The sequence below is a fragment of the Pimephales promelas genome, chromosome 12, assembly GCF_988280905.1.
Source record: "Pimephales promelas chromosome 12, fPimPro1.hap1.1, whole genome shotgun sequence".
NCBI classification, from domain to species: Eukaryota; Metazoa; Chordata; class Actinopteri; order Cypriniformes; family Leuciscidae; genus Pimephales; species Pimephales promelas.
Genome location: NC_142780.1, coordinates 32,575,201 through 32,597,854, shown reverse-complemented (window position 1 = coordinate 32,597,854; position 22,654 = coordinate 32,575,201). Strand labels below are relative to the sequence as shown.

The 22,654-nt window shown below is 37.2% G+C and overlaps 2 protein-coding genes across 3 annotated transcripts in view; both read left to right on the top strand.

The window, feature by feature from the left end:
* The first annotated feature begins 791 nt into the window (after positions 1 to 791).
* Positions 792 to 18,297, top strand: drd2l (dopamine receptor D2 like). The gene is made up of 8 exons (XM_039661013.2): positions 792 to 964; positions 5,744 to 6,114; positions 7,088 to 7,197; positions 8,037 to 8,173; positions 13,775 to 13,980; positions 14,831 to 14,914; positions 15,005 to 15,341; positions 17,048 to 18,297. The coding sequence occupies exons 1-8, from the start codon at positions 937 to 939 to the stop codon at positions 17,242 to 17,244; spliced, it is 1,470 nt and encodes a 489-aa protein (XP_039516947.2). The 5' UTR covers positions 792 to 936; the 3' UTR covers positions 17,245 to 18,297.
* A 953-nt stretch (positions 18,298 to 19,250) lies between these two features.
* The window catches only part of LOC120471229 (transmembrane protease serine 5), an 8,403-nt gene continuing 4,999 nt past the window's right edge, over positions 19,251 to 22,654 (top strand). For both annotated transcript variants that reach the window (XM_039661011.2, XM_089118017.1), the window contains exons 1-2: positions 19,251 to 20,715; positions 22,094 to 22,634. In XM_039661011.2, coding sequence (XP_039516945.2) covers positions 20,701 to 20,715; positions 22,094 to 22,634 — 556 coding nt within the window. In that variant the 5' untranslated portion in view covers positions 19,251 to 20,700. The remainder of the gene's footprint in view (positions 20,716 to 22,093; positions 22,635 to 22,654) is intronic.

Genomic DNA, 22,654 nt, shown 5'->3' with positions numbered 1-22,654 from the left:
CCCCTCACTAAAGAAAGCGTGTGTCCTTGTGTCTTGACTAAATGGCTGAATTGCTCTCAGCAGAAAAACAGTCGATTGACACTCTTTTTTGGCCTCTTTTAGTAGGATATTTTTTGTTTAATTTATTTCATTTTTTTCCCTTTGTCTTTCGAACACACACACACTTATTTGTTCTCTGACTGCTGGAAACATCGCTTCTGTATGCATCTTTATATATCTGTCAGTCAGTCTTTCATTCTCTACTCTTCTCTTTTCCCGCCTTAATTTAAAATGGGGTCACCTGTGCGTTTTTCAACGGCTCTGACCTCGAGCTGATCAGCTAATCTAATCAAACATTTTAAACAAATTAAATTATCCCTGTTTATTTTGATTTATACGGACAATCGATGAAAATAAACGCTATTAGCTTTTTTGTTTTGTTTTCCGGCACCGCGTTGGTCCTATCATGAGGAGAAATAAACCGCTTGAGTTATTGGCTCTCAAGCGCTTTATGGCTCGTCAGCTTAAAGTGTGCTATCACCAATAACGGCTCATGCAATCAAAATTTTTAAATAAACAAAGTTTAAACCGTTTATTTAGATTTGAACTGACAATCAGTGCAAATTAATAAACGTTATTAGTTTATATCGCCGCTTCTGTTCCCGTCATGAGGAGAATGAAGCTGCTTGAGTTACTATGAGTTACTCTTTATTTAGATACGTATTTTCACTATTTATTTTATAACTGTTAATGTAAATGGATATAAATCGGATGGATAACAGCAGGAGCGGTTGGCTGGGCGGGAGGAGGCGCGCGCCTGTGAGGAACAGAAGATCAGGTGCATCTGCTGCAATGTGCAGGATTACTTCATCTGCTGCTTCTCAATCATCATATCTTTATTCCGATTCTCCATTAATATGAACACAATATCTGCTGTTTCATTGTAGGACTGTCGAGATGCGTGTGAAGCTCCTGCTAAATGACAGTAAGTCACTTTACCTTAGACTATCTTCATGTTTTCTCTCGTTCTGCGCGTTTTGAGTACGGGGCATGTTGTCACAAGGTGTGTAACTCAACTTCGGATTTTGTATGTTGGATTTAAACTCTTAAATTAGAGTGATTTCTGTACTACAACATGTCATTTTTGTAATAGTAGTTGAGTATCAAGTGAGCAATAATATAAAGAAAAAATCAGGACATGTTTAATTATGTTTAAAAGATCGGCGTGAGTTGATTTTAGGCTAATTTCAGTCAATAGATTTATTACAATACCAGATTTATTTCAATACAGTAGCGAATGCAATAGTTTGATACGTGTTACATCATGATGTTTCATGAATTTTGTCTTTCATAGTCGCTTTACTCGTTAAATTTAGCTGTAAAGTCTATAATAAGCAGGGTGGCATTGTGACAACATGCCCCACTTTTGGGGTCAGTGTACAGCAAACTGTATTTAAGAATAAACACCCTAAGAAATATTCACTGGAGTAAAATAAAAAGTGTCACTTTGCCCTGCAATCTCCAATTATTGCTTAGATTTTGTTTCAGTTTCACTGATAAAAATCGTCAAACCTCATAATTAATATTGTCACTTAGCCTACACATGAGATTAATTATTTATACACTTTGTGTTTGTGATTCAAAATTCTGTTTTTATTTTATTTCTTGTTCATAAAAAAATAAAATAAAGATATTCTAAAAGTAGCCTAATACGGTTGGGTGTGAAGTCTGGGAATTTTTTTAATTTAATTTAATTTAAAGGTTTTCATTACTAACAAACAACATATTTGAGTGGAAATTTTAAATCAAAGCCGAGATTGATACTAGAATCTCTCCAAAGGCGATCTTAAGGATCCTTCAATGGAGAGAAAATCTGTACGAAGAGCCATCTGATCAATGAGACTCAATTTTACATTTGATTAGTCACATGAAAAATTGTGCAAAATCCAAAATATTGTGAGCTGTGACCAGCCTTTCAGTTACCTACTTCTCTCCTTTTGCAGTTTGTCTTGCATTAATGGTGCAATTTCAATATGCAAAAAGAAAACCTTCCCTCATTTGGCTTTTTATCACTTGTCTGGTGCTCTAATAACATTTGTTGAGTTGTTAGAGGTTTGTGCGCATCCCTGCGGCCCTGATCAGAGGAGTGGTCACATAACAGCAAAACAAAAACATGCCGCATTAAATGCAAACAGGGCTTAAAAGTTGCTAATAATGCTCTATAATGCTGCCAGGATTTCACTTCAGCATTTTTATTTGTGGTTCTCTATTTCATGCACATTATGTCTCAACGTTTATATAGTCACAACTATACTATTCATATTTTCATTCATCTATTAAACTATGAAACATCTGTTGTTCAATAACTAGTGTTGAAATATTGAACTGAAGTTGAGCTCTGCGGTGGTTAATGAAGCCGTCAAGGCATTGGCAATGAGTGACACATTCCCCTGCGGCAGATGAGAAACCTTATTACTGGCTTTCTCTGACCTGTTAAAGATTCATCTGAGCTCCACATGGGCCTTGAGCAACGGCACGCTCAAACACTCTTGCATCTCATGAAACCTGGCAAGATCCTCTTCATATTGCAGCCTGTTTTTAGGATCATTACGCTAAACTTGAAATCACTGTTTCAGTTCTGCACATTCCTGGAATTAAAGGGTTAGTTCACCCAAAAAATGTAAATTTCAGTCATTAATTACTCACCCTCATGTAGTTCCAAACCTGAAGACTTTCATTCTTCTTGGGAACACAAATGAAGATCTTTTTGATGAAATTGAGAGCTTTCTGTCCCTCCATTGACAGCTACGCAACTACCACTTTGATGCTTCAAAATTTTGTAAAATTAATCCGTATTGAGTGGTTTAGTCCACATTTTCTGAAGAGACTCGACCGTGCATAAAGAACAAATTGAATTTAGGCTTTTATATTCACATGTAATCATTCATCAACTCACATCAGTTGTGATAAACGGAAGCTCAAGCATGTTCACTTGGCGTGCGAGAACCAATGAGGTTTATCCTCTTGTAACGCAGCCCGTTTGAGCCGCGTTGTTCTCGAGTGTCATGTTCGGTTGAGCTTCTTTTTAAGTTCACTGATTTACATTTACATTCATTCATTTAGCTGATGCTTTTATCCAAAGCGACTTACAATTGCTATATTTGTCAGAGGTCGCGCGCCTCTGGAGCAACTAGGGATTCAATCTGTTCATCATATAAAGCTCAATGCATATGACCTCATTCATTTATGATCTCTTTATGATCTTTTGAAGCATCAAAGTAGTAGTTGCGTCGCTGTCAATGGAGGGACAGAAAACTCTCAGATTTCATCAAAAAAAAATCTTCATTTGTGTTCTGAATATGAACGAAAGTCTTACGGGTTTGGAACGTCATGAGGGTGAGTAATTAATGACAGAATTTTAAATTTTGGGTGACTATCCCTTTAATGTGAAGGATTGTCTTCTCAACGTTTCATGCAAATTCTCTATCTCTGAAACAACTTCAGCTGATCTCTATACAGAGACAAGTTTCAACATCCAATCAATTAGTTCAAATCAATTGAATTCTCATTGAATATCCTGTTTCATTGTAAGATGATTTCCATGACAATTATGCACATTTTCCTCCTAATTGTCATTTTCTAATTACCTACTCATTACCATTTTGGTCATATCAAACTGCATCAGGCATGCAGGATTTTGGTTCGTTTTTTGTAATATTTCAGATGTGTGAGGGGTGTTTGTTTTTTATCAGTATCAGTAATGCTTTGCAAAAGCTTTCTAATTACTGTAATATTGGAAAATGATACCATTAATAATTTATGTAAATTGTAAAGTATGCATTATGCTAGTGATTTATACATTAAAACCTATGTATATATTTTTAATATTAGGTTAATTTGGGGTAACCTACTGTGTTAAAATAATGTCACAATGCAAAATATATATATATATATATACATGGGTCCACCTCAGTTTCCTTTTTATTTGAAGTGCAACTATGTTTTCATGATGATTGAGACTTAGTGATTAAAACTGATCATCAGCTGCAGACATTTTTAGGAGATAGAAGTGATTATTAGATTAGGAAGCAATTATTCCACTGCAGAATCAAACTCCACGCAGAGCTATTAATTTTTGAGTGCGTACATTCATTAGCTAATACTTAATTATCACACATGCATCATTTTCTCATCAGTGATCAGTGTTTGTGTCTCTGTAATAACAGATTCATCAGCGCTCAAATGAAATACAGATACGAGAGCCCTCATTAGTGTGTATTGTCCTGAGTGATTCCTGATTAACAGGCGTGAGGATGAGAACAGAAGCTAAGATAGATTCCCTTTTGTGGGAATGTGTCGAGTGCCGCTTTCCCTTTAATCAAGGTCGGACCGGCCGCACAGCTGCTGCCTCGTTTGCATAATTCGTTTAAACGAACTGCTGCCCTAAGAAACATCTTAATTTTGGGATGATGGTCTCTCAAATTGTGTTGTACAGTTGTTTGCCCGTGGATTTGGTGTCGATGTGACTGATTTTAGAGAAAAGTTACTAAAGTCTGTTGTGCACTAAGGTGTTTGTTGTGTTACTTTGAATCTTTTTTACATTGAAGTTTTTACTGTGAGCTGAATGGTGAATGAACAACCATGAAATGCCTCACATGCGATCAAGTGCTTTCAAGGCAACTGTGTTTTTGGTTCAATAGTTTCAATTGACTATTAAATTAAAATCCTGCTGTTGCATGAGGCGTGAGGCGTGACTGTTCTGTACGAAACTGCAGTCGTGCTGGCTTTACCTCACTGTAGCTTTACATTTGTTTCCTTGAGAACAGCTCTTGATGCCACAGAACAGACTGCCAATGCAATTAGTCCCCACGTTGGGCGCCACTTTCACTGAAGTACTTGGAAAAGTAATGAGAAGTTGCGTTGTAATGCTCTGAAGGCCTGATTGTGTATGTGTGTGCGTGCTGGGAAAATAATTTAAAGGGATAGTTCACCCAAAAATGAAAATTCTGTTATTATTTATTTACTCACCCTCATGTTGTTCCAAACCCGCAAGACTTCTATTCATCTTCAGAACACAAATTAATATTTTTATATGAAATCTGCTACCACTGGCACTTACACTTCAAAAAGTTCATAAAGAGATCGAAAAACTAATCCTTATGAATTAACCGGTTTTAATTCGAACTTATTTTAATTCGATTTAAATCTTATTTTAATTCTTATTTTAATTCGATTAAACTATTTTGACCTTAAGACCTCTTTTAAGGGTTAAGATACTTTCTGAATTACTTTTTTCTTTACTAGGATTATTTAAACGCCCACATTTCTACGAATTTTCTTAGAATTTTGTCACTAGGAGCTACTCTTTGCATTAAGATTCTTTATGAATACGGGCCCAGTTCCTTGATATGAAAGAAATGAGTAATATTGTTCAGTCTTAGAAAAGTCAAAATAGAGCACAATGTACTGTGTTGATATAAAGGAATTTTTGCGTTAAAGTAAATGTCCATAAACTTTGGCTGGACATTTCCAGTACCTTTTAGGCTTTTTTATCTTACTGTGTATATTGTTAATAAAGTGGATCAAGTGGATGTTTGTGTTTCTCTAACAGCTTATTGACGAGGTGTTGATGTATTAAACCAGTTACACATGTGCCCATGGGAAATATCCAGTAAAGGGCTTTCCAAAATGGTTAATGAATAAATAATAATGCAATTGTAATTTTTGGCTGAATTATTCCTTGACGTCCTTCATGTCTTCCCAGGTGCCCAGAGGAGCTGCATAATGCCTCTTCTCGACGTAACTGAGGACAACTTCTCCATCGCTTCCCCAACCCAGAATTCATCTCCAGCTTTTTCCTCCATCGCGTTTTCCACCGTCTCTCCATCCCTGTCCTCGTTTCTCCCACATTCAAACTGCTCCGTGGCTCCATCTCCCTCCTCACCGCCGTATAACTTCTACGCTGTGTTGTTGGTATTGCTGATTTTTTGCGTGGTGTTCGGTAACGTGCTGGTGTGTGTGGCCGTGTCCCGAGAGAAAGCGCTGCAGACCACCACCAATTACCTCATTGTGTCTCTGGCCGTGTCGGACATGCTCTTGGCCACACTGGTGATGCCCTGGGGTGTCTATCTGGAGGTCAGTAGACGTTCTAATTGGTCAACTCAATTTAATTGGAAATTACATGTAGTTGCAACCCTGATAAGCACACAAGTAGTGCCTGTTTGTACGTTTCCAAAAAAACATCCCCCCCACCTTTTTTTTCATTTTTCTGCATTCCATTTTAGTTATCGAAAAGCATGTCTAAAATTTAATCATCTATCTTAAACAATTTAACAACAATTTATTAAAAGTTTAATAAAAACTAGGCTATATTTTCAAGGCCCTGTGAAATCAGTTCTAAGAAATCAAAAATAAGTTGTGTTTTCCATTTAAAATCACATTTTCAGGGTTTAATTAGATTGAAATTATCAAAATCATGTCTAATCAATTGAATTCCTAAAACTATTAATAATTAAACATTAGAAAAGCTAAACAATTTAACTTTAGTAGATATAATAGAAATAGTAGAGTCCTATAAAAAATTCAGAAATTCTGTTTCAACTTTTCTGAATTTATGATTTAATTTATTATTAAAAATGGTGGTATTAGCAAATGAAGGCATGAAACATGGACCATTTAATGACACTTTTAAAATGTAACAAAATGAAAATTAGAAAGCAAATCATTTTATCCGTTTTTTTTCCTTTCAAACAAAGTGCTGCACAACTCTTACTGTTAAAATGAAAAAAGTTTTCATATTTTTACCATCCTTACACTGAGAAGTACATATACGGTACATTACAATAGTAATATATATATTTATTGCATTTTATTTATATATATCAAGTTGTACTGAAGAATTTTTATGACCCGGTTCTGTGATACATTTGCACTTTCCAATTCGCTGATATCATTGCTCCCTGTATAAGAACAAAACAAACCGTGATTGGTCACTGTACATGTCAGTCAGACGGTCTCCAGCTTTCTAAGTGGCATAAGCTGATTTTATGCTGATATTTCAAAAAGCACTGATGTTTGGTGTCTAACGAGAACATATGTGCTTGTACAGGTTGTGGGTGAATGGAGGTTCAGTCGGATTCACTGTGACATTCTGCTCACCCTGGACGTCATGATGTGCACTGCCAGCATCCTTAATTTATGTGCCATCAGCATCGATAGGTGACCCATTCAATAAATGTCCCATTTACTCATTGACTAACAGCCAAAGCGATACATGAATGAAATCCTGTTGTGCCTTAATTGGTGTCCATGAAAACACCCAAATCCAGCCTTGAATGGCTGACACGACCGTCAGTGTATGAATGAGTGAATGTGAGGCAAAATATAAAGCACTTTGGTGGCCATTGGGTCTGTGAAAGCGCTATATAAATGCAGTCCATTCACTATTTACTATTTTTTTTAGAATAATTAGAAATTCTGATTAACAATTTACCAATTTCCTAATCTGTTTTGCCTCAGCATTTGTTTGTAGCTATGCTTGACCTGAATTTATCTTTGGTTTAAACGCACTCCAGGCAATTACATGCCAGCAAGGCAGAGGAGATTATAAATTATAAATCCTGTAGTGTGTTAGAGGCACTTTTTTCCCTTGCGGAGAATTTTAGTGAATGCTGCTCCTCATTAAACCGGCTCTGGAAATGTGCTGGAAAATTGGAAGTACATTAAAGTCGGTGTCCATGAATAACTTATAGGCCTATAGAAACGAGCTGCAGGTAATGTGGTTCACTGCTTAGCATTGTGGATTATGCTTGGCCGTTATATAAGCGTAAAGCATCATTACTGTACCTGAGAATGTGGTAAAAATAAAACTGCCCCTCTTATTCAAATTCACATTTTCAATTTCAACCATTATATACAGTATATTAAGAAGCGGTATTTCTACATGAAAAGGCTTAAAGGAGTAGTTCACTTTTAAAAAACTTTAGCTGATAATTTACTCACCCCCATGTCATCCAAGATATCCATGTCATCTAAACGTGTCGTGTGTCGATCTGCAGGTACACGGCCGTGGCCATGCCGCTACTCTACAACACGCGATACAGCTCCAGAAGACGGGTCGCTCTGATGATCGCCATCGTCTGGTTTCTGTCATTTGCCATTTCCTGCCCGCTGCTGTTTGGTCTCAATAACACAGGTACAAAACACTTGCATACACGTTGTACCTAGTTTATGAGGAAACTGTATTGATAGAATTGTAGGGCCTTGTTTTTTGTATATGTACACTCAACATCAAAAGAATGTCCTTAAAATCACTCAAAACTCATATGATCTTCTGTGAAACTCAAAAGGAGAATCTTCATGCAATTCTTTGACATATAGCAACAGTTTGCTGTAAAAAAAGATAGCTTAAAACAACCCAATTTTTGTCATTTTAGCAGTTTTAAATGCTCATCTATTGTTTGTTATTTTAGTTATAGCTATTACTATATTGCTGGTTTAAAATCATTTGCAGAATGATTACTGTAACAACACAGACAACAGTCATGATCAAAAGGAAAAAATGTATTAACAAGCCCCAAAATTGAGTGAGGGAGGAAAAAGTGCAGAAAAGACAACTTATACAGTTAAACAAATAGTCTTTGAAAAGTTTAATTTTGAATAACTTACATTTAACTCTTTTCCCGCCAGCATTTTTGAAAAGTTGCCAGCCACTGCCAGCATTTTTGATAATTTTCACAAAAGTTTCATGGCCCCCAAAATATTTTGTTGTATGAATATCAGAATATCTGCAATATGTGAAAAGAAAGAATAAAGCATCTGCTTTTAAACAGAGACAAAAAAAAATATTCTAGCTTCATGCATTATTTTTTATCAACACTTGGAAGAAAATAGGTTAGTTTGGGATAAGTTTAATAAAAAAAGCAACATTTTGAGCAAAAAGCTGAGAAAATCGCATTTTTGTCAAAGACTACGTCTGGATCGGATCCAGAAAGATCAAATCAAAAGTCCATCAACATTCTCAACCAAGCATTTGTGTCGAAAAAATGCACCTGGGTGTTTTAGTGTTCAATGTCACCATGTCAGTCGTGCTGATTTAATGTCGATGCGCCCTGAATGATGAGCTGAAATTCTGCACAGCCTGTCGACTCGAGTTTAATGTCCTATGAGCCTGACCTCTGTCTGAGTTTTCGTGAACTTCATTGGTTGAAACAGCAGAGTGAACTTTTGTGTTGATTTCCATCCAAAGGGACGTGGCTGGATCCGTGCACTTGTAATGAGGTTTCCCTCCGTGCATAATTATCATTTCTGCACTCCAGGCAATATGTGTGTTTTCCTTTGTGTTAAAGCTCATCTGACTGTGTTTGATAGGATGTGATAAGGTTTTGGGGAAAAAAGAGCAAATCCCAACATCCCTCTAAAGAACACAGCCTCGGGGCAATCCCTAAAAAAAAAGCTCAGTGGGAATCATTACGGATGGGTCACAGGAGCTGTACATTATTATGCATTTTTTGTTAGTCCTTTTTTTCAGATTGTGTGCCCATGCAAAAAATTCTGTTTTATTGGTAAAATACATTGCACATCACCTCTTTTCTCACAGTGTCTAAAATGGTACGAACAAGGATCCGGTCAGAGATGTATAGTAACGAAGTAGAACTACTTAAGTACTGAAATGCTGTATCTGTACTCTACTAGAGTATTGTTTTTTTTCCCATACTTCTACTTTTACTTAAGTAGATATTTTCGATGAATTTAATACTTTTACTTCAATATTTTTTTTAATGTTCTGTTAGTTACTCATTACAATTATAAAAATTTTACGAATCATTCGTTGCAAGTTGGCTTTCATGCTGCCTAAATCACACGCCAGTTTTATAGGGTAATGGTATTGATTGACACACACATTGACAACTAATGCAGGGGTTGTCCTGCAATGACATTTTTTTTGGCGGCCGCCAAAGCAAATTTGTATCCCGCCAAAGCGCCTTATTTGATTGCTAGTTCAAACTTTTGACTGCTTTCTTTAATAATTACATGACACAATACTTGCACTTTTACTTTTAGTACTTAAGTAGTGAATTTTAATATAAACTACTTGCAATACTTAAGTACAAAAACTGTTGAATACTTTAGTACTTCTACTTAAGTGTGGTGCTTAAAAAACACTTCAACTTCTACTCAAGTCACTTTTTTGATAGAGCACTTGTACTTTTACTCAAGTCCGGGTTTCTAGTACTTTATACATCTCTGGATCCGGTCTCTCTAAACCCCTCCTTTCAAAGAGCCTGCTCTGATTGGTCACATGGCTCAGCCTGTTGTGATTGGTTAAACTTTTATAGCTCCTGTCAGAAATAAAACGCCCATTACCATGTATGGATTTCAATTCCAGAGGCTTCCTCTGCATTTATATGAACGTTGACCATAGCGTAAATTTTACCGAAAATTTCTCGTTTTTGTTTAGTTAAAGGAGCAATGTGTGACTTTTAGCGACATCTAGTGGTTCGGTTGCGAGTTTGCACCAGGTTTGCACTAAGGGCTCCGCCCACTGCTCACCCCTCCCTTTCGAAGAAGCTACGGTTGCGAAAACGGGACAAACATCTCGTCGGCTGAGACAGCAGAGAATAGCCAGAGTAAGCCAAGAGTGTGTAACATTGTCACTGTTTCTGTACCACAGTCCATTATAAACCACATCATGAATACTGTCTGTTTACAAAGCCATAGTCAGGTGAGGATCAAGGGTTTTAATATATAATTTAATAAAATAATAATCAGCTGATTGTCTCACAAACGTAACCAGCAGCACATTTCTCCCCACATACTGTAGCAAACCCATAATACAGCGAGGGAGCAGCTATATATTTTTTCTAACAGGGTAGTAATAGTTTAGCTGGCTAATATGAGCTGTTACTGTGGCTGAGCTGGGACGCGTCTGCATGAGTCCAAAGGTCGGAACTGCGCGCGCTGTTACAATCATGTCATCTCCGCATCCCATAGATACTATTTACTACACACAATAGGCTTTTTTCTCTGATTTTTAAAATTCTTCGCGATCGACTTATGGATAAAAGACTTTAGTAAAAGTCTCTATCGACGGGTTAGTGATTCCTGTAACGTACTGTTTTACGGTCAATGACATGAATACTAATCATCAGCTGTCTCACGAACGTAACAGCACATCTATCCCCAACATAACAAACCCATAACACAGCGAGGGAGAACTAAGTTACATGAAACAATCCCAAATACATATTTTACGCCACTCACAAGGGAAAAGTCACTACTCACGGAGTGTAAGGCTAGCTTCCAGCTTTCCGCTACTTCTCTTTCAAGGTAGTGATGAAACGCGTTCTGTAGCGCTGTTTGTTCGCGTTCGGCTACGGTAGGAATATGACGTCACAACATGGCGACCTTCATAGAAGGGGATTCCCGCGGTTATGGAGCTATTAATGTCTCATTCTAAGGTAATAAAAACATTACGGCTAATTAAGTAAGTTCTTTATACACCACTGAAAACATAGTTATGGATGTCATATTGCATTTCTGTTAATAGATACTCAACTTTGTTACACATTGCACCTTTAAAACCAAAATAAACTAAAACGTAATAAAACCAATACAGATTACATAAAAAATAATAACAAAATTACTAAAATCAAAATGGAGAATGTAAAAATAAAATGTTGTTCAAACTATTATCAAAAACTATAATACAAAATCAGTGATTCATTCATATGGTAGCCTTGCTCTGTTCTGTGATGTGCGTTCGTGACTCTCCTATTCGAACTCGTTCATCAAAATGAACAAATGTTTGTTCTGAGTCAATTCATTCGTTTCGTTCGTTGAATCAACCAAATGACTCGGAAAAAGATTTTTTCATTTTGATGAACGACTTCGAACAAGAGAGTCACAAACGTGCATCACAGAACAGAGCAAGGTGACCATTTGAGCTTATAAAACTTTTTTTTTTTTTAATGAGCGATCGTTTCGCTTGATAAGACCCTTATTCATCGTCTGGAATCATTTAAAGCCCTTTAAACAGTTTGCACTGAAACTGTCTTTTGGACCTTGAACCGTTTGGTTCCCACTGAAGTCCATTATATGGAGAAAATCCTGGAATGTTTTCATCAAAAATCTTAATTTCTTTTCGACTGAAGAAAGAAAGACATGGACATCTTGGTTCTTTGATGACATGGGGGTGAGTAAATTATCAGCAAATGTATTTTTTTTTTTTAAAGTGAACTACTCCTTTAAATATTGAATAATGCTGTATGTTTCAAGGCTCTTCATTGGTCCTTTATTGTAATATGTAGAGATTGCAGCTCCTCAGTATTGATCTGTTTGTGCCATTATTTAAAGTTAGTACTTGTGTGCATATTTATACATATATATGCTCCACATCTCAAACAAACCTTGACAACACCGTAGAGCAGGAGGATGATCGAAACACCTCTCTGACTGAATTTCAATAAGCGAGCTCCTCTTCAGCTCAAGTGGCATCTGCGCTTGCATACAGAGCCCTTCACAGATTGCCCCAGCACATGAAGGCTTGAACTATAAAAACACAGAAAAGAAAAACAGAAAAAATATGCAGCGTTCATCAAAACATGACATGTTTAAGTACTGTGAAATTACTTTAGCAAGAACCATTGAGTCAAGGTCTAAAAGTTTCTTTGAAGAGAACCTATAATGCCTTTTGTTTTGTTTTTTTGTTGTTGTTTTTTTTTACATTTTTAATCTTTCTTTAAGTGTGTAATGTTGCTGCACTCAAAAGGGAATTATTCTTTGTATCAGTGCGCAGTTTCTAAACTCTGGGAACAAACACGTCACAATAATCTTCATTTACATAATTCCCACACAATGCATATGCAGAATCACAGGGCGGGGCCTGGTTAAGTTAATTAGTGTGTTGAAACTCGCAGTTATGGTAAGAGGCGTGACATCACAGCACACTGGTCCAGCCAACCAATCAGAGCATTAGTTACACTTTTTCGAAGGAGGGGCTTCATTGAGACCGAAACTAAACAAGAGTGTTACTGACAAACTGGGAAGAGAGGAGCTAAAATAAATTTTTTGAAAAATAAGGTGTTTTTTGAACATTTAAGCATGAAAACCTATTCTTAGTAGAGCTAAAAAATAAAATCAAGACTTTGTAAAAGGGCATAATATGGCCTTTTTAACATTCCTTAAAGGGACACTCCACCGTTTTTTCAGATTAAACTGTTATTCCCATAACTAAGACGAGTTGCAGGAGCGTGAATCCCGCGATATCAGTCTTTGGTGTCAGACCCACGGTGAGAACCGAGATCTGCCTGGCTTGCCTGCGCTTTTTTCACTCCTCCTCTCACTGCAGCCGCCTACTCTCGCATACATTTCAGGCGAGGCAAGGCGCATCTCAAACAAGCCTAACGTGTAGTCTGACATGTGTCTTGTCCACGACACGACAAGATTTTAGGAGTCAAAATCACATGATCTGACACAGTGACTACTATCGTAACAGACAAAAAAAATCGTGTAATCTGAACCAGGCATTACTCTACTCGTGTAACTGTATTTAAATAGGGAAAACGTGGAGGTGTTTGATCGCTTCTCTGCTTGGCCCATATTGAATGAACTGGGATTGAGCGCACGCACTGGGACGAGAGAGGTATGTATCAACTCGTCTTATTTAAGGGAATAACATAGTTTAATATGAAAAAACGGTGGAGTATCCCTTAAAGAAGTTCGATGTAGTTGAAGTTTGATGTATACTGCATGTTTGCATGAGATTCACTCTTGTCCTTTCTGTCTTTCATATCAGCCAGTCAAGAAGGGAGAGACTGCAGCTTTGCCGACCCTGCTTTCGTGGTCTACTCTTCTGTTGCTTCCTTTTACGTGCCCTTCATTGTGACCGTGATGGTGTATGTGCAGATCTGCGTGGTCCTGCGCAGACGGGGCAGACGCACCGCACCTTCACGCAGACACGGCCTCCATTCAGAGCCCAGAGATGGACAGAGATCTCACAAGGTGTGCTGGGGTGGGTTTAGGGATCAGGGGGTGGAGCTGGGTAGGTTTAGGGGTGGGTTTAGGGATTAGGGGGTGGAGCTGGGTAGGTTTAGGGATTAGGGGGTGGAGCTGGGTAGGTTTAGGGGTGGGTTTAGGGATCAGGGGGTGGAGCTGGGTAGGTTTAGGGGTGGGTTTAGGGATCAGGGGGTGGAGCTGGGTAGGTTTAGGGGTGGGTTTAGGGATTAGGGGGTGGAGCTGGGTAGGTTTAGGGGTGGGTTTAGGGATTAGGGGGTGGAGCTGGGTGGGTTTAGGGATCAGGGGGTGGAGCTGGGTAGGTTTAGGGGTGGGTTTAGGGATCAGGCGGTGGAGCTGGGTAGGTTTAGGGGTGGATTTAGGGATCAGGGTTGGAGTCAGATGCAGATCTGAGGGGTGGAGCTGGTTAGGTTTAGGGGTGGGTTTAGGGATCAGGGGGTGGAGTTGGATCCAGATCTGAGGGGTGGAGCTGGGTAGGTTTAGGGGTGGGTTTAGGGATCAGTTAATTTTGACATCTGTGGGTTGACTTAACATTAAGTAATCTAAAAAAAAGCCAATAAATTCATTTTTTTATAATACTGTGCTTACATATAGCCACTGCCACATATATATATATATATATATATATATATATATGATTTCGGTGTACCTATGCAGTTGTTTGCGGGTCGTAAAATGAAGTGTTGCCAAGACTTCTTTCAAAAACAGTAAAAAGTCTTTTCAACCCAAAACCTTTGAAATAGATATAACATGCCTTTTGATTAGAATTAAAATGATTAACTAGTGACTGCAATCTGGCACATTGTTTCATTGTTTTCTCTCTTTTTGTGTTTGTCAGAATAAGTGTACTCATCCTGAAGATGTGAAATTGTGCACTTTAATATTAAAGCCTCCTCCAGCCGCTCCGCAACGCAAGAAAGTGGTAAAACACTACAGCTGTTCATACTGTCCCTCTCACATTCAGTCACTTCTGAAGCGTGAACGTCTGTGTGAATCATGTTGTCTGTGACAGACGCTGGTGAAAGAGGCCGTGGTTCATCCTCTGGACGTGGAACCCATGTGTTTTCTGAGTCAGGACAGAGAGCAGCCTCCGCAGCAATCGCAGCAGCCTGGACATGCTAAAATCTCCCTGTCGGTGTCTGTGGCGCCCAGTCCCACACGGCCCTGCTCCACGCTCTCGGTCCCCGGCCTGCGCGGGGCCGCACTGCAGGAAAGCGTGAACGGCCCCCACGGATGGAGGGAGAGAAACGCAGACAGAGAGAAAGGAGCCGTGGCGAAGGAGAGAGTGAGAGGAAGACTGTCACAGCAGAAAGAGAGAAAGGCGACACAGATGCTCGCCATCGTTTTAGGTGAGAGGTTAAAGGAGTAGTTCACTTTAAAAAAAAACTTTTGCTGATAATTTACTCACCCCCATGTCATCCAAGATGTCCATGTCTTTCTTTCTTCAGTCGAAAAGAAATTAAGGTTTTTGATGAAAACATTCCTGGATTTTTCTCCATATAATGGACTTCAATGGGAACCAAACGGTTCAAGGTCCAAAAGACAGTTTCAGTCCAAACTGCAAACTGTTCAAAGGGCTTTAAACGATTCCAGACGATGAATAAGGGTCTTATCAAGCGAAACGATCGCTCATTTAAAAAAAAAAAAGTTTAAGTTTTATAAGCTCAAATGGTCGCCTTGCTCTGTTCTGTGATGCACGTTCGTGACTCCTGTTCAAACTCGTTTATCAAAATGAACGAATCTTTTTTCGTGTCATTTGGTTCATTCAACAAACGAAATGAAGGAATTGACTCGGCAAAAGATTCGATCATTTTGATGAAGGAATTCGAACAGGAGAGTCATACAGAAGCTTATAAAACTTAAACTTTGTTATTTAATTTTGAAATGAGCGATCATTTCACTTGATAAGACCCACTTGATAAGTGTTAGTGGTTCCATCTGCAAGGTCCAATTGTATGGCAAGAACTGTTTTATCTAGAGCATCATCTGCTTGGAATAAACTGGATTTAAGAACAAGGCATATATCAAACATATATAATTTTAAGAAGACTCTAAAACAGATTACAATTAATAGTATTACATCAGTTAATTTGTGACTGTCTATATGTACTGATATTATCAAATGCTGTATGAGTGTGTATATGCGGATAAATGTGTACATGCGGTAATGTTATATTTATGTATGTTATATTTGTGTATTTTAATTGTATATAAGTTTCAGTACACTTATGGGCCCCAGGAAGACTAGCAACCACATTGTGGAAGCTAATGGGGATCCAAATAAATAAATAAATAAATAAGACCCTTATTCATTGTTTAAATCCCTTTGAACCCTTTAAAAATGAACTCCTCCTTTAATATGAAAGATTCAGGCCGGTTTCTTTGGAAAATCAAAAGGATTTCACACGTTTTCACACACTCCGAAGAGCCTATCTTCCATTCTGTGACACATGAAATGATTGCTTATATAATATTCATTTCAGGATAACGCTGAAAGAGCTATTCTATACTGAAATGTCAATGTCATGCAAAGAAAAAGGATTAATTCAAACTAAAGTCTAACATAGCCAGGTCTTTCTAGTCTCAAACATACTTTATAATCACTTTAAAATTTTAATGACCTCTTCTGTCGACATGATGCTGTCGACATGATGCAAATATATTGCACTGAAACTGTCTTTTGGACCTTGAACCGTTTGGTTACCAGGTTTTGATGAAAATCCTGGATTGTTTTCATCAAAAACCTTAATTTCTTTTCGACTGAAGAAAGAAAGACATGGACATCTTAGATAACATGGGGGTGAGTAAATTATCAGCAAAAGTTTTTTAAAAGTGAACTACTCCTTTAAAGTCTATCTACAGGCTTTCGGTGAAGGTCTGGTCCTTTTAAGTTTTGGTACAAGCTGTTTACACATTTCCAATACATTAAGTGATTAATACAAGAAAATTCTTACACGCAGCCTCTTTAAAAGGAGTGATTTTTTAGCAGATGTTTTTAACCAGGGCAGCTTACAAATGCGATGTTTTCGCTCCTTGATGTTTGTGTTTTTTGCAGGTGTCTTCATCATATGCTGGCTTCCCTTCTTCCTCACACACGTGCTGAAAGCTCACTGCGGTAGCTGCTGCATCTCTCCGTCGCTCTACAGCGCTGTCACATGGCTGGGTTACCTCAACAGCGCTGTCAACCCCGTCATCTACACCACCTTCAACATCGAGTTCCGCAAGGCCTTCATTAAAATCCTGCACTGCTGACAGACAGCGCACCACAACAGGGGACTTCACTGAACAAGAGAAGCTTGACAAGGGAAACATTTGAAGCTCAGTATGTAACGATAACGCAGATCAAGAAACGCAGTGACGGTAAAGACAAGACGAGACATTTGAAAAGGCAAAGAGTCTTTGTTTGTGGAACTGATTCTTTGAAACTTTTTCAATCGGCAAAAGATGTGTTTTTATAGCAGTGCGTCATTCAAAAGTTAACGTTTTGTCATCATTTGCTCACCCTGGCATCCAAACCTATATTATTTTAGTTCTTCTGTGAAACGCAAGCAAAGATGTTGTACCCAATGGGTTGTATTATTGAACTGTAAAAACCAATTAGTTCAGTTTACTTAATTTTATTTTGCGTTGCCTTAATTTCATTAAGTGAGCATAACTTAATTTGCATCAAGTTGTTCTTACTTAATCCATTTAAGTTTTGTTTTTTTAAGTCAACTTAATTCTGACTGTAATCTGAGGAAGTGTACTCCCAGAGTGCATTGCGGCATGAATAAATTAATTGATTTGTTTTTCTATTTTTGGCTTTATTTTACCATTACAATTTTATTTGCTTTCGATACTGGAGTTATACTTACAAGAGGCCGCAAAAAAAAAAAAAAATGTAATGGTCATTTAATAAAATCATTAAACATTTATATATATACTGTATATATACACTGTAAAAAAATCTTTTCATGATTAGTAATCACAAATTTTTTTCTTTTGTCAAAACAACTTAAATCATTTATTTAGTTCAGATAACAAATAATTTTGAGTTTCTGATGATTAAATCATTCGCCTTCATTGTATAAATTTTAAGGCAACCAGGTTACTTACTTTTTTAAGTTAAACCAACAATATTTTTTTACAGTGTATATATTTATATATATATATATATATATATATATATACAAAAATGGTACTCAAGTAATTTTTACCGGGTTTTTCTGAGTAACGAAGGCATAGCATGCAAACAGTACAGATTACTACGAAATTTTAAGTAAGTTCAACAAATTATTGTATTGAACATTAAGTAAAGTTAACAAAAAATTTTGGGTTTCAGGTTTCAGTGCTTCCGTGGAGACTAAATAAATAGGGGTCTGTTCCTCACAAAAAGGATTTCAGAAGACTTCGGAAGTACTATTTTATGATAAATTAATGTACTTTTTGGCAGTTTCAAAAACAGAAGCTCAAACTTTCTCCTAACCATCTCCATTTGTGTTTCACCGAAGAAGAAAAAAAGTCATACGTGTGTGGAAGTGTGAGTACATGATGACAGAATGTTGATTTATGGATGAATTATCCCTTTAAATCATGTTTTTTATCCTTGGAGTTGAAAACGATGCTGAAAATGATCACAAAATGCACAATTTATAGACATTTTAGTGGATTTCAAATGATACTGATAATGTCAGTTTGTTTTTTAATCTCTAACCAGTTCAATCATCTTTAAATATTTAAACATGTTTTGAAGTTAAATAATTCAGTGGAATCTCTAGTATATCTCATTAGCGGATGCTAATGTGAAATATGCTCATGCTCACTAATGCACCTACTCCAGAAAAAATTAACACACTTATCATTTTGTATCTATGAGAATGTGTGTTCTACCATAATATCATGCAAAAGATCTGAATCTGTACTGTATGCTGTAAATAACACGAGATAAATATTCAATATTGAGATTTGTGTCCCCTTCCACATCACTTGAAAATGTGCAAATATTTAAAAAACTTACAATTATATACACATCATCTCTTAAAGGTCATTTAAAGGAGTAGTTTACTTTAAAAAAAAACTTTTGCTGATAATTTACTCACCCCCATGTCATCCAAGATGTCCATGTCTTTCTTTCTTCAGCCGAAAAGAAATTAAGGTTTTTGATGAAAACATTCCAGCATTTTTCTCCATATAATGGACTACAATGGGAACCAAACGGTTCAAGGTCCAAAAGACAGTTTCAGTGCAGCTTCAAAGGGCTTTAAACGATTCCAGACGATGAATAAGGGTCTTATCTAGCGAAACCATTCGCCATTTAAAAAATAAATAAAACAGTTTAAGTTTTATAAGCACAAGTGCTCGCCTTGCTCTTTTCTATGATGTGTGTTCGTGACTCCTGTTCAAACTCGTTCATCAAAATTAACAAATCTTTTTTTCGAGTCATGACTCGAAGGGTCCTAGATAAGACCCTTATTCATCGTCTGGTGTCGTTTAAAGCCCTTTGAAGCTGCACTGAAACTCTCATTTGGACCTTGAGCCGTTTGGTTCCCATTAAAGTCCATTATATGGAGAAAATCCTGGAATGTTTTCATCAAAAACCTTAATTTCTTTTCAACTGAAGAAAGAAAGACGTGGACATCTTGGATGACATGGGGGTGAGTAAATTATCAGCAAAAGTTTTTTTTAAAGTGAACTACTCCTTTAAGTTAAATGTAAAAAAAAATTGTTCACAATATGTAGCAGTTTTATTTTATCATTAAGAAATTATTATAGCAATAATGTCTTTTTGTGTGTAAATTTGTTATTTTTGTCATATTTATTAGTGTTTTTTTAATATGTCAATATAGTTCTAGTATTTTACATCAAGTTAAACTAAATGAGCATTCATTTTATTTCAAGTAACGGAAATTTTTAGTAGTTTTATGATATATAACCATTTCAAAGGAGGCTGGTGACGCTTTGCCTTCCCTTGGCTTGTCCTTTTAGTGTAATCTGACGTCGTAACTGAGTTAGTTTAATCTTGTTTTCAATCTAACTGCTCCCATTACAGATTGCACGTCTCCTGTTGACTTCCAGCACCTTACACGGAGGAATCCTGTAATGTGATCGGGCAGGTAAAAACCCTCCTGGGGTGAAACAGGATTCACTTAAACCACACGAACAGATACACTCACATGCGCACATTTTCCATATGAGGTTGCATCAAACGTGTCATGTTTTACATCTTTATTATGTCTGTTTAGTATACACATATGCAAAGCCCTACAGGTAGGGTGGATGGATGGATGCTAACATCATGTTTTCCTCCCCTCAGTCATCATGATCTGACCTGTGCTGAGTCACTGGCTTTGTGTTGTTTTGTGACCCATCAGTCGCAGTATAACTTACCCTCAGTCGCTCAACTCTGACCCCGTCTAACAATAATCAGCATGCATTTTTCATCAGCCTTGGCGACTGCTATCCATTACAGCCGAACCGCTCTTCATAAAAATTCCTGAGAGGCGTTAGACACGGATGAAATGCTGTTGAAGTAGAGGAAGTGACTCTGGGACACAATGAAACACGGCGAGTATCTCAGCGGAAAGAAAGGATGGTGGATGCTATTGTTCTTTTGACACTCATCCAAGGTTTCTGGACTTTCATTATTGCTTGCGTGTCCAAGTGTCATCTATTGTTGGAGGTACTAGAAGAATGGCCTCGTTTCTATGAACGCATGAGCCGACACAAACTATGGCTTTTGTTCAGGTAAGAACAATAGTCTCTTAGTTTTTGTAACCATTCATCAAAAGAAACTGGCGCTGAGTTCACATTAGCTGATTGACATTTAATGTGTGTAATTGCTAAATAGTGTTTCATATCCTGTTTAATGTACAGAGAAAACGAACATGGTGACATTAGCTAAACCAGTGGCATTATTGTCAAAGGAGTTAATGTGAAATAGGGTCATGATATTTTATTGCAGTGTTATTTTAGTATATATATATATATATATATATATATATATATGTCTCGTTTTCCATTTTAATTTTGGTTAACGTTCTAGTAATTTTGTTTCGTTTTGTCATTTTCTTTGTCTATATTGTTTTTATTGATTTTTATTTCACTTTTAGTTATTTTAGTACATAATGTTAAGCTAAATGAAATTAAGAAATACTGCCTCGGCAACTAGCTAAAATAAAGTATTATTTTACTTAATTTCAAGCAACGAATATTGGTTCTATGTTTTTAGTTTCGGTTAATATAATTCAGCTTTCTGAATGATATTACTTGGTTAATTTAATGTTGCAGAAATTCTTTTCTGCTCGTTTTTTGCATTATATTTGATCTTTTTCATTGTCTACCTGACAAAATTGTCAATAATGCTGATAGTCAGATGCACGCTGAACCGAAGTGACCATCATGAACAAAATTCTCCCCATGCATCTCTTTTTTTAATTCAATATTTTGGCTAATTTAATGTTTAGTTATAAAGTTATATATCTATATAGCTTTATATCTATATTATATATTTAGTTATATATCTTAATAGTACTTTTAACTAAATTGACCTTGTTTAAAGTCTTCTGATAGACTATGGAATTTGATTTGAGTAATTTCCAGGTCTGGATAAGTATGAAAAAAAGTATGGAAAAATACATTTCAAGAATATTGCCCCTATTCAGTTTTCTAAACTACAAAATGAAGAATTTCAAAAAAAAATAAAAATTGTCTCACAAGCAGAGTATTTTCATGGCAAAAGTTTAGTGATTGTTTAGTTGAACATGACTGAATTCAAGACGCACAAGGTCTTTACCAAAAACGAGTTTCTTTTGTACTTCACTGCGTTTGTCACTCAAACCAACAACAGATAAAGGAACAAATTATTATTTAAATCAGACTGTTTGGTGATCGTGACTCATCAACCAACATTTACAGTTTCAAACTGATGTGTCTGAGTGAGAAATGAAAAAAAGAGAAACTAAAATAATTACAGATGACTACTATATACCAAATATAATGCTGCTGGTAATGCTGTATGAACCATTTATGTTAAATATGGTCTGAAAGCTCTACAGATAGGTTAAATCCGTCCAACCCTAGTGATAAGTGACATGATTAACTTTTAACATTTTCTTACGTTTAGGGTTTCTATAAAATCAGCCCTGCAAAAGACAACCAGGAGCCTCTGCAGTCCTTCCCAACATGTCCTCCTCCATCCACTGGGATTCCTCCAGATCTGCTGTCCACCTGCCCGAGGCTTTTGAACACGGCTCTTCCTCTTCTCACGGCTCCAATAATGACGGACGTTCCTCTCACCTTGATACCTGGAACTGCATCAAAAAGCCCGGTTGTCCAGAGTCTCACAGATGTGTCTCCGCAGCCGACAGAGCTCCCTCTATACGGAGCAGAAAGTGCGTCCATACAGTTTCCTCTCCCTCTTGTTACGCTGTATCCGTCCACACATCCACGGGTCTCTCCCGGTTGTGTCCAGCTGCTGGGAGTCTCTGAATTGGCTCCCTTCACACTGTCGACACTCATGCCGCATCTGCCCCGATTACCACCACCTGACAGCAGCTCCTCGCCCCTCACAGACCCTAGAGCCTCCTCCAAAGAAGAAGACATCATCTTACAGGAAGGAGGAATTAACATTAGTGTTTCTAAAAACTCCTCTACAGATGGGGCAGGTGAGGTGATGGATGGATGG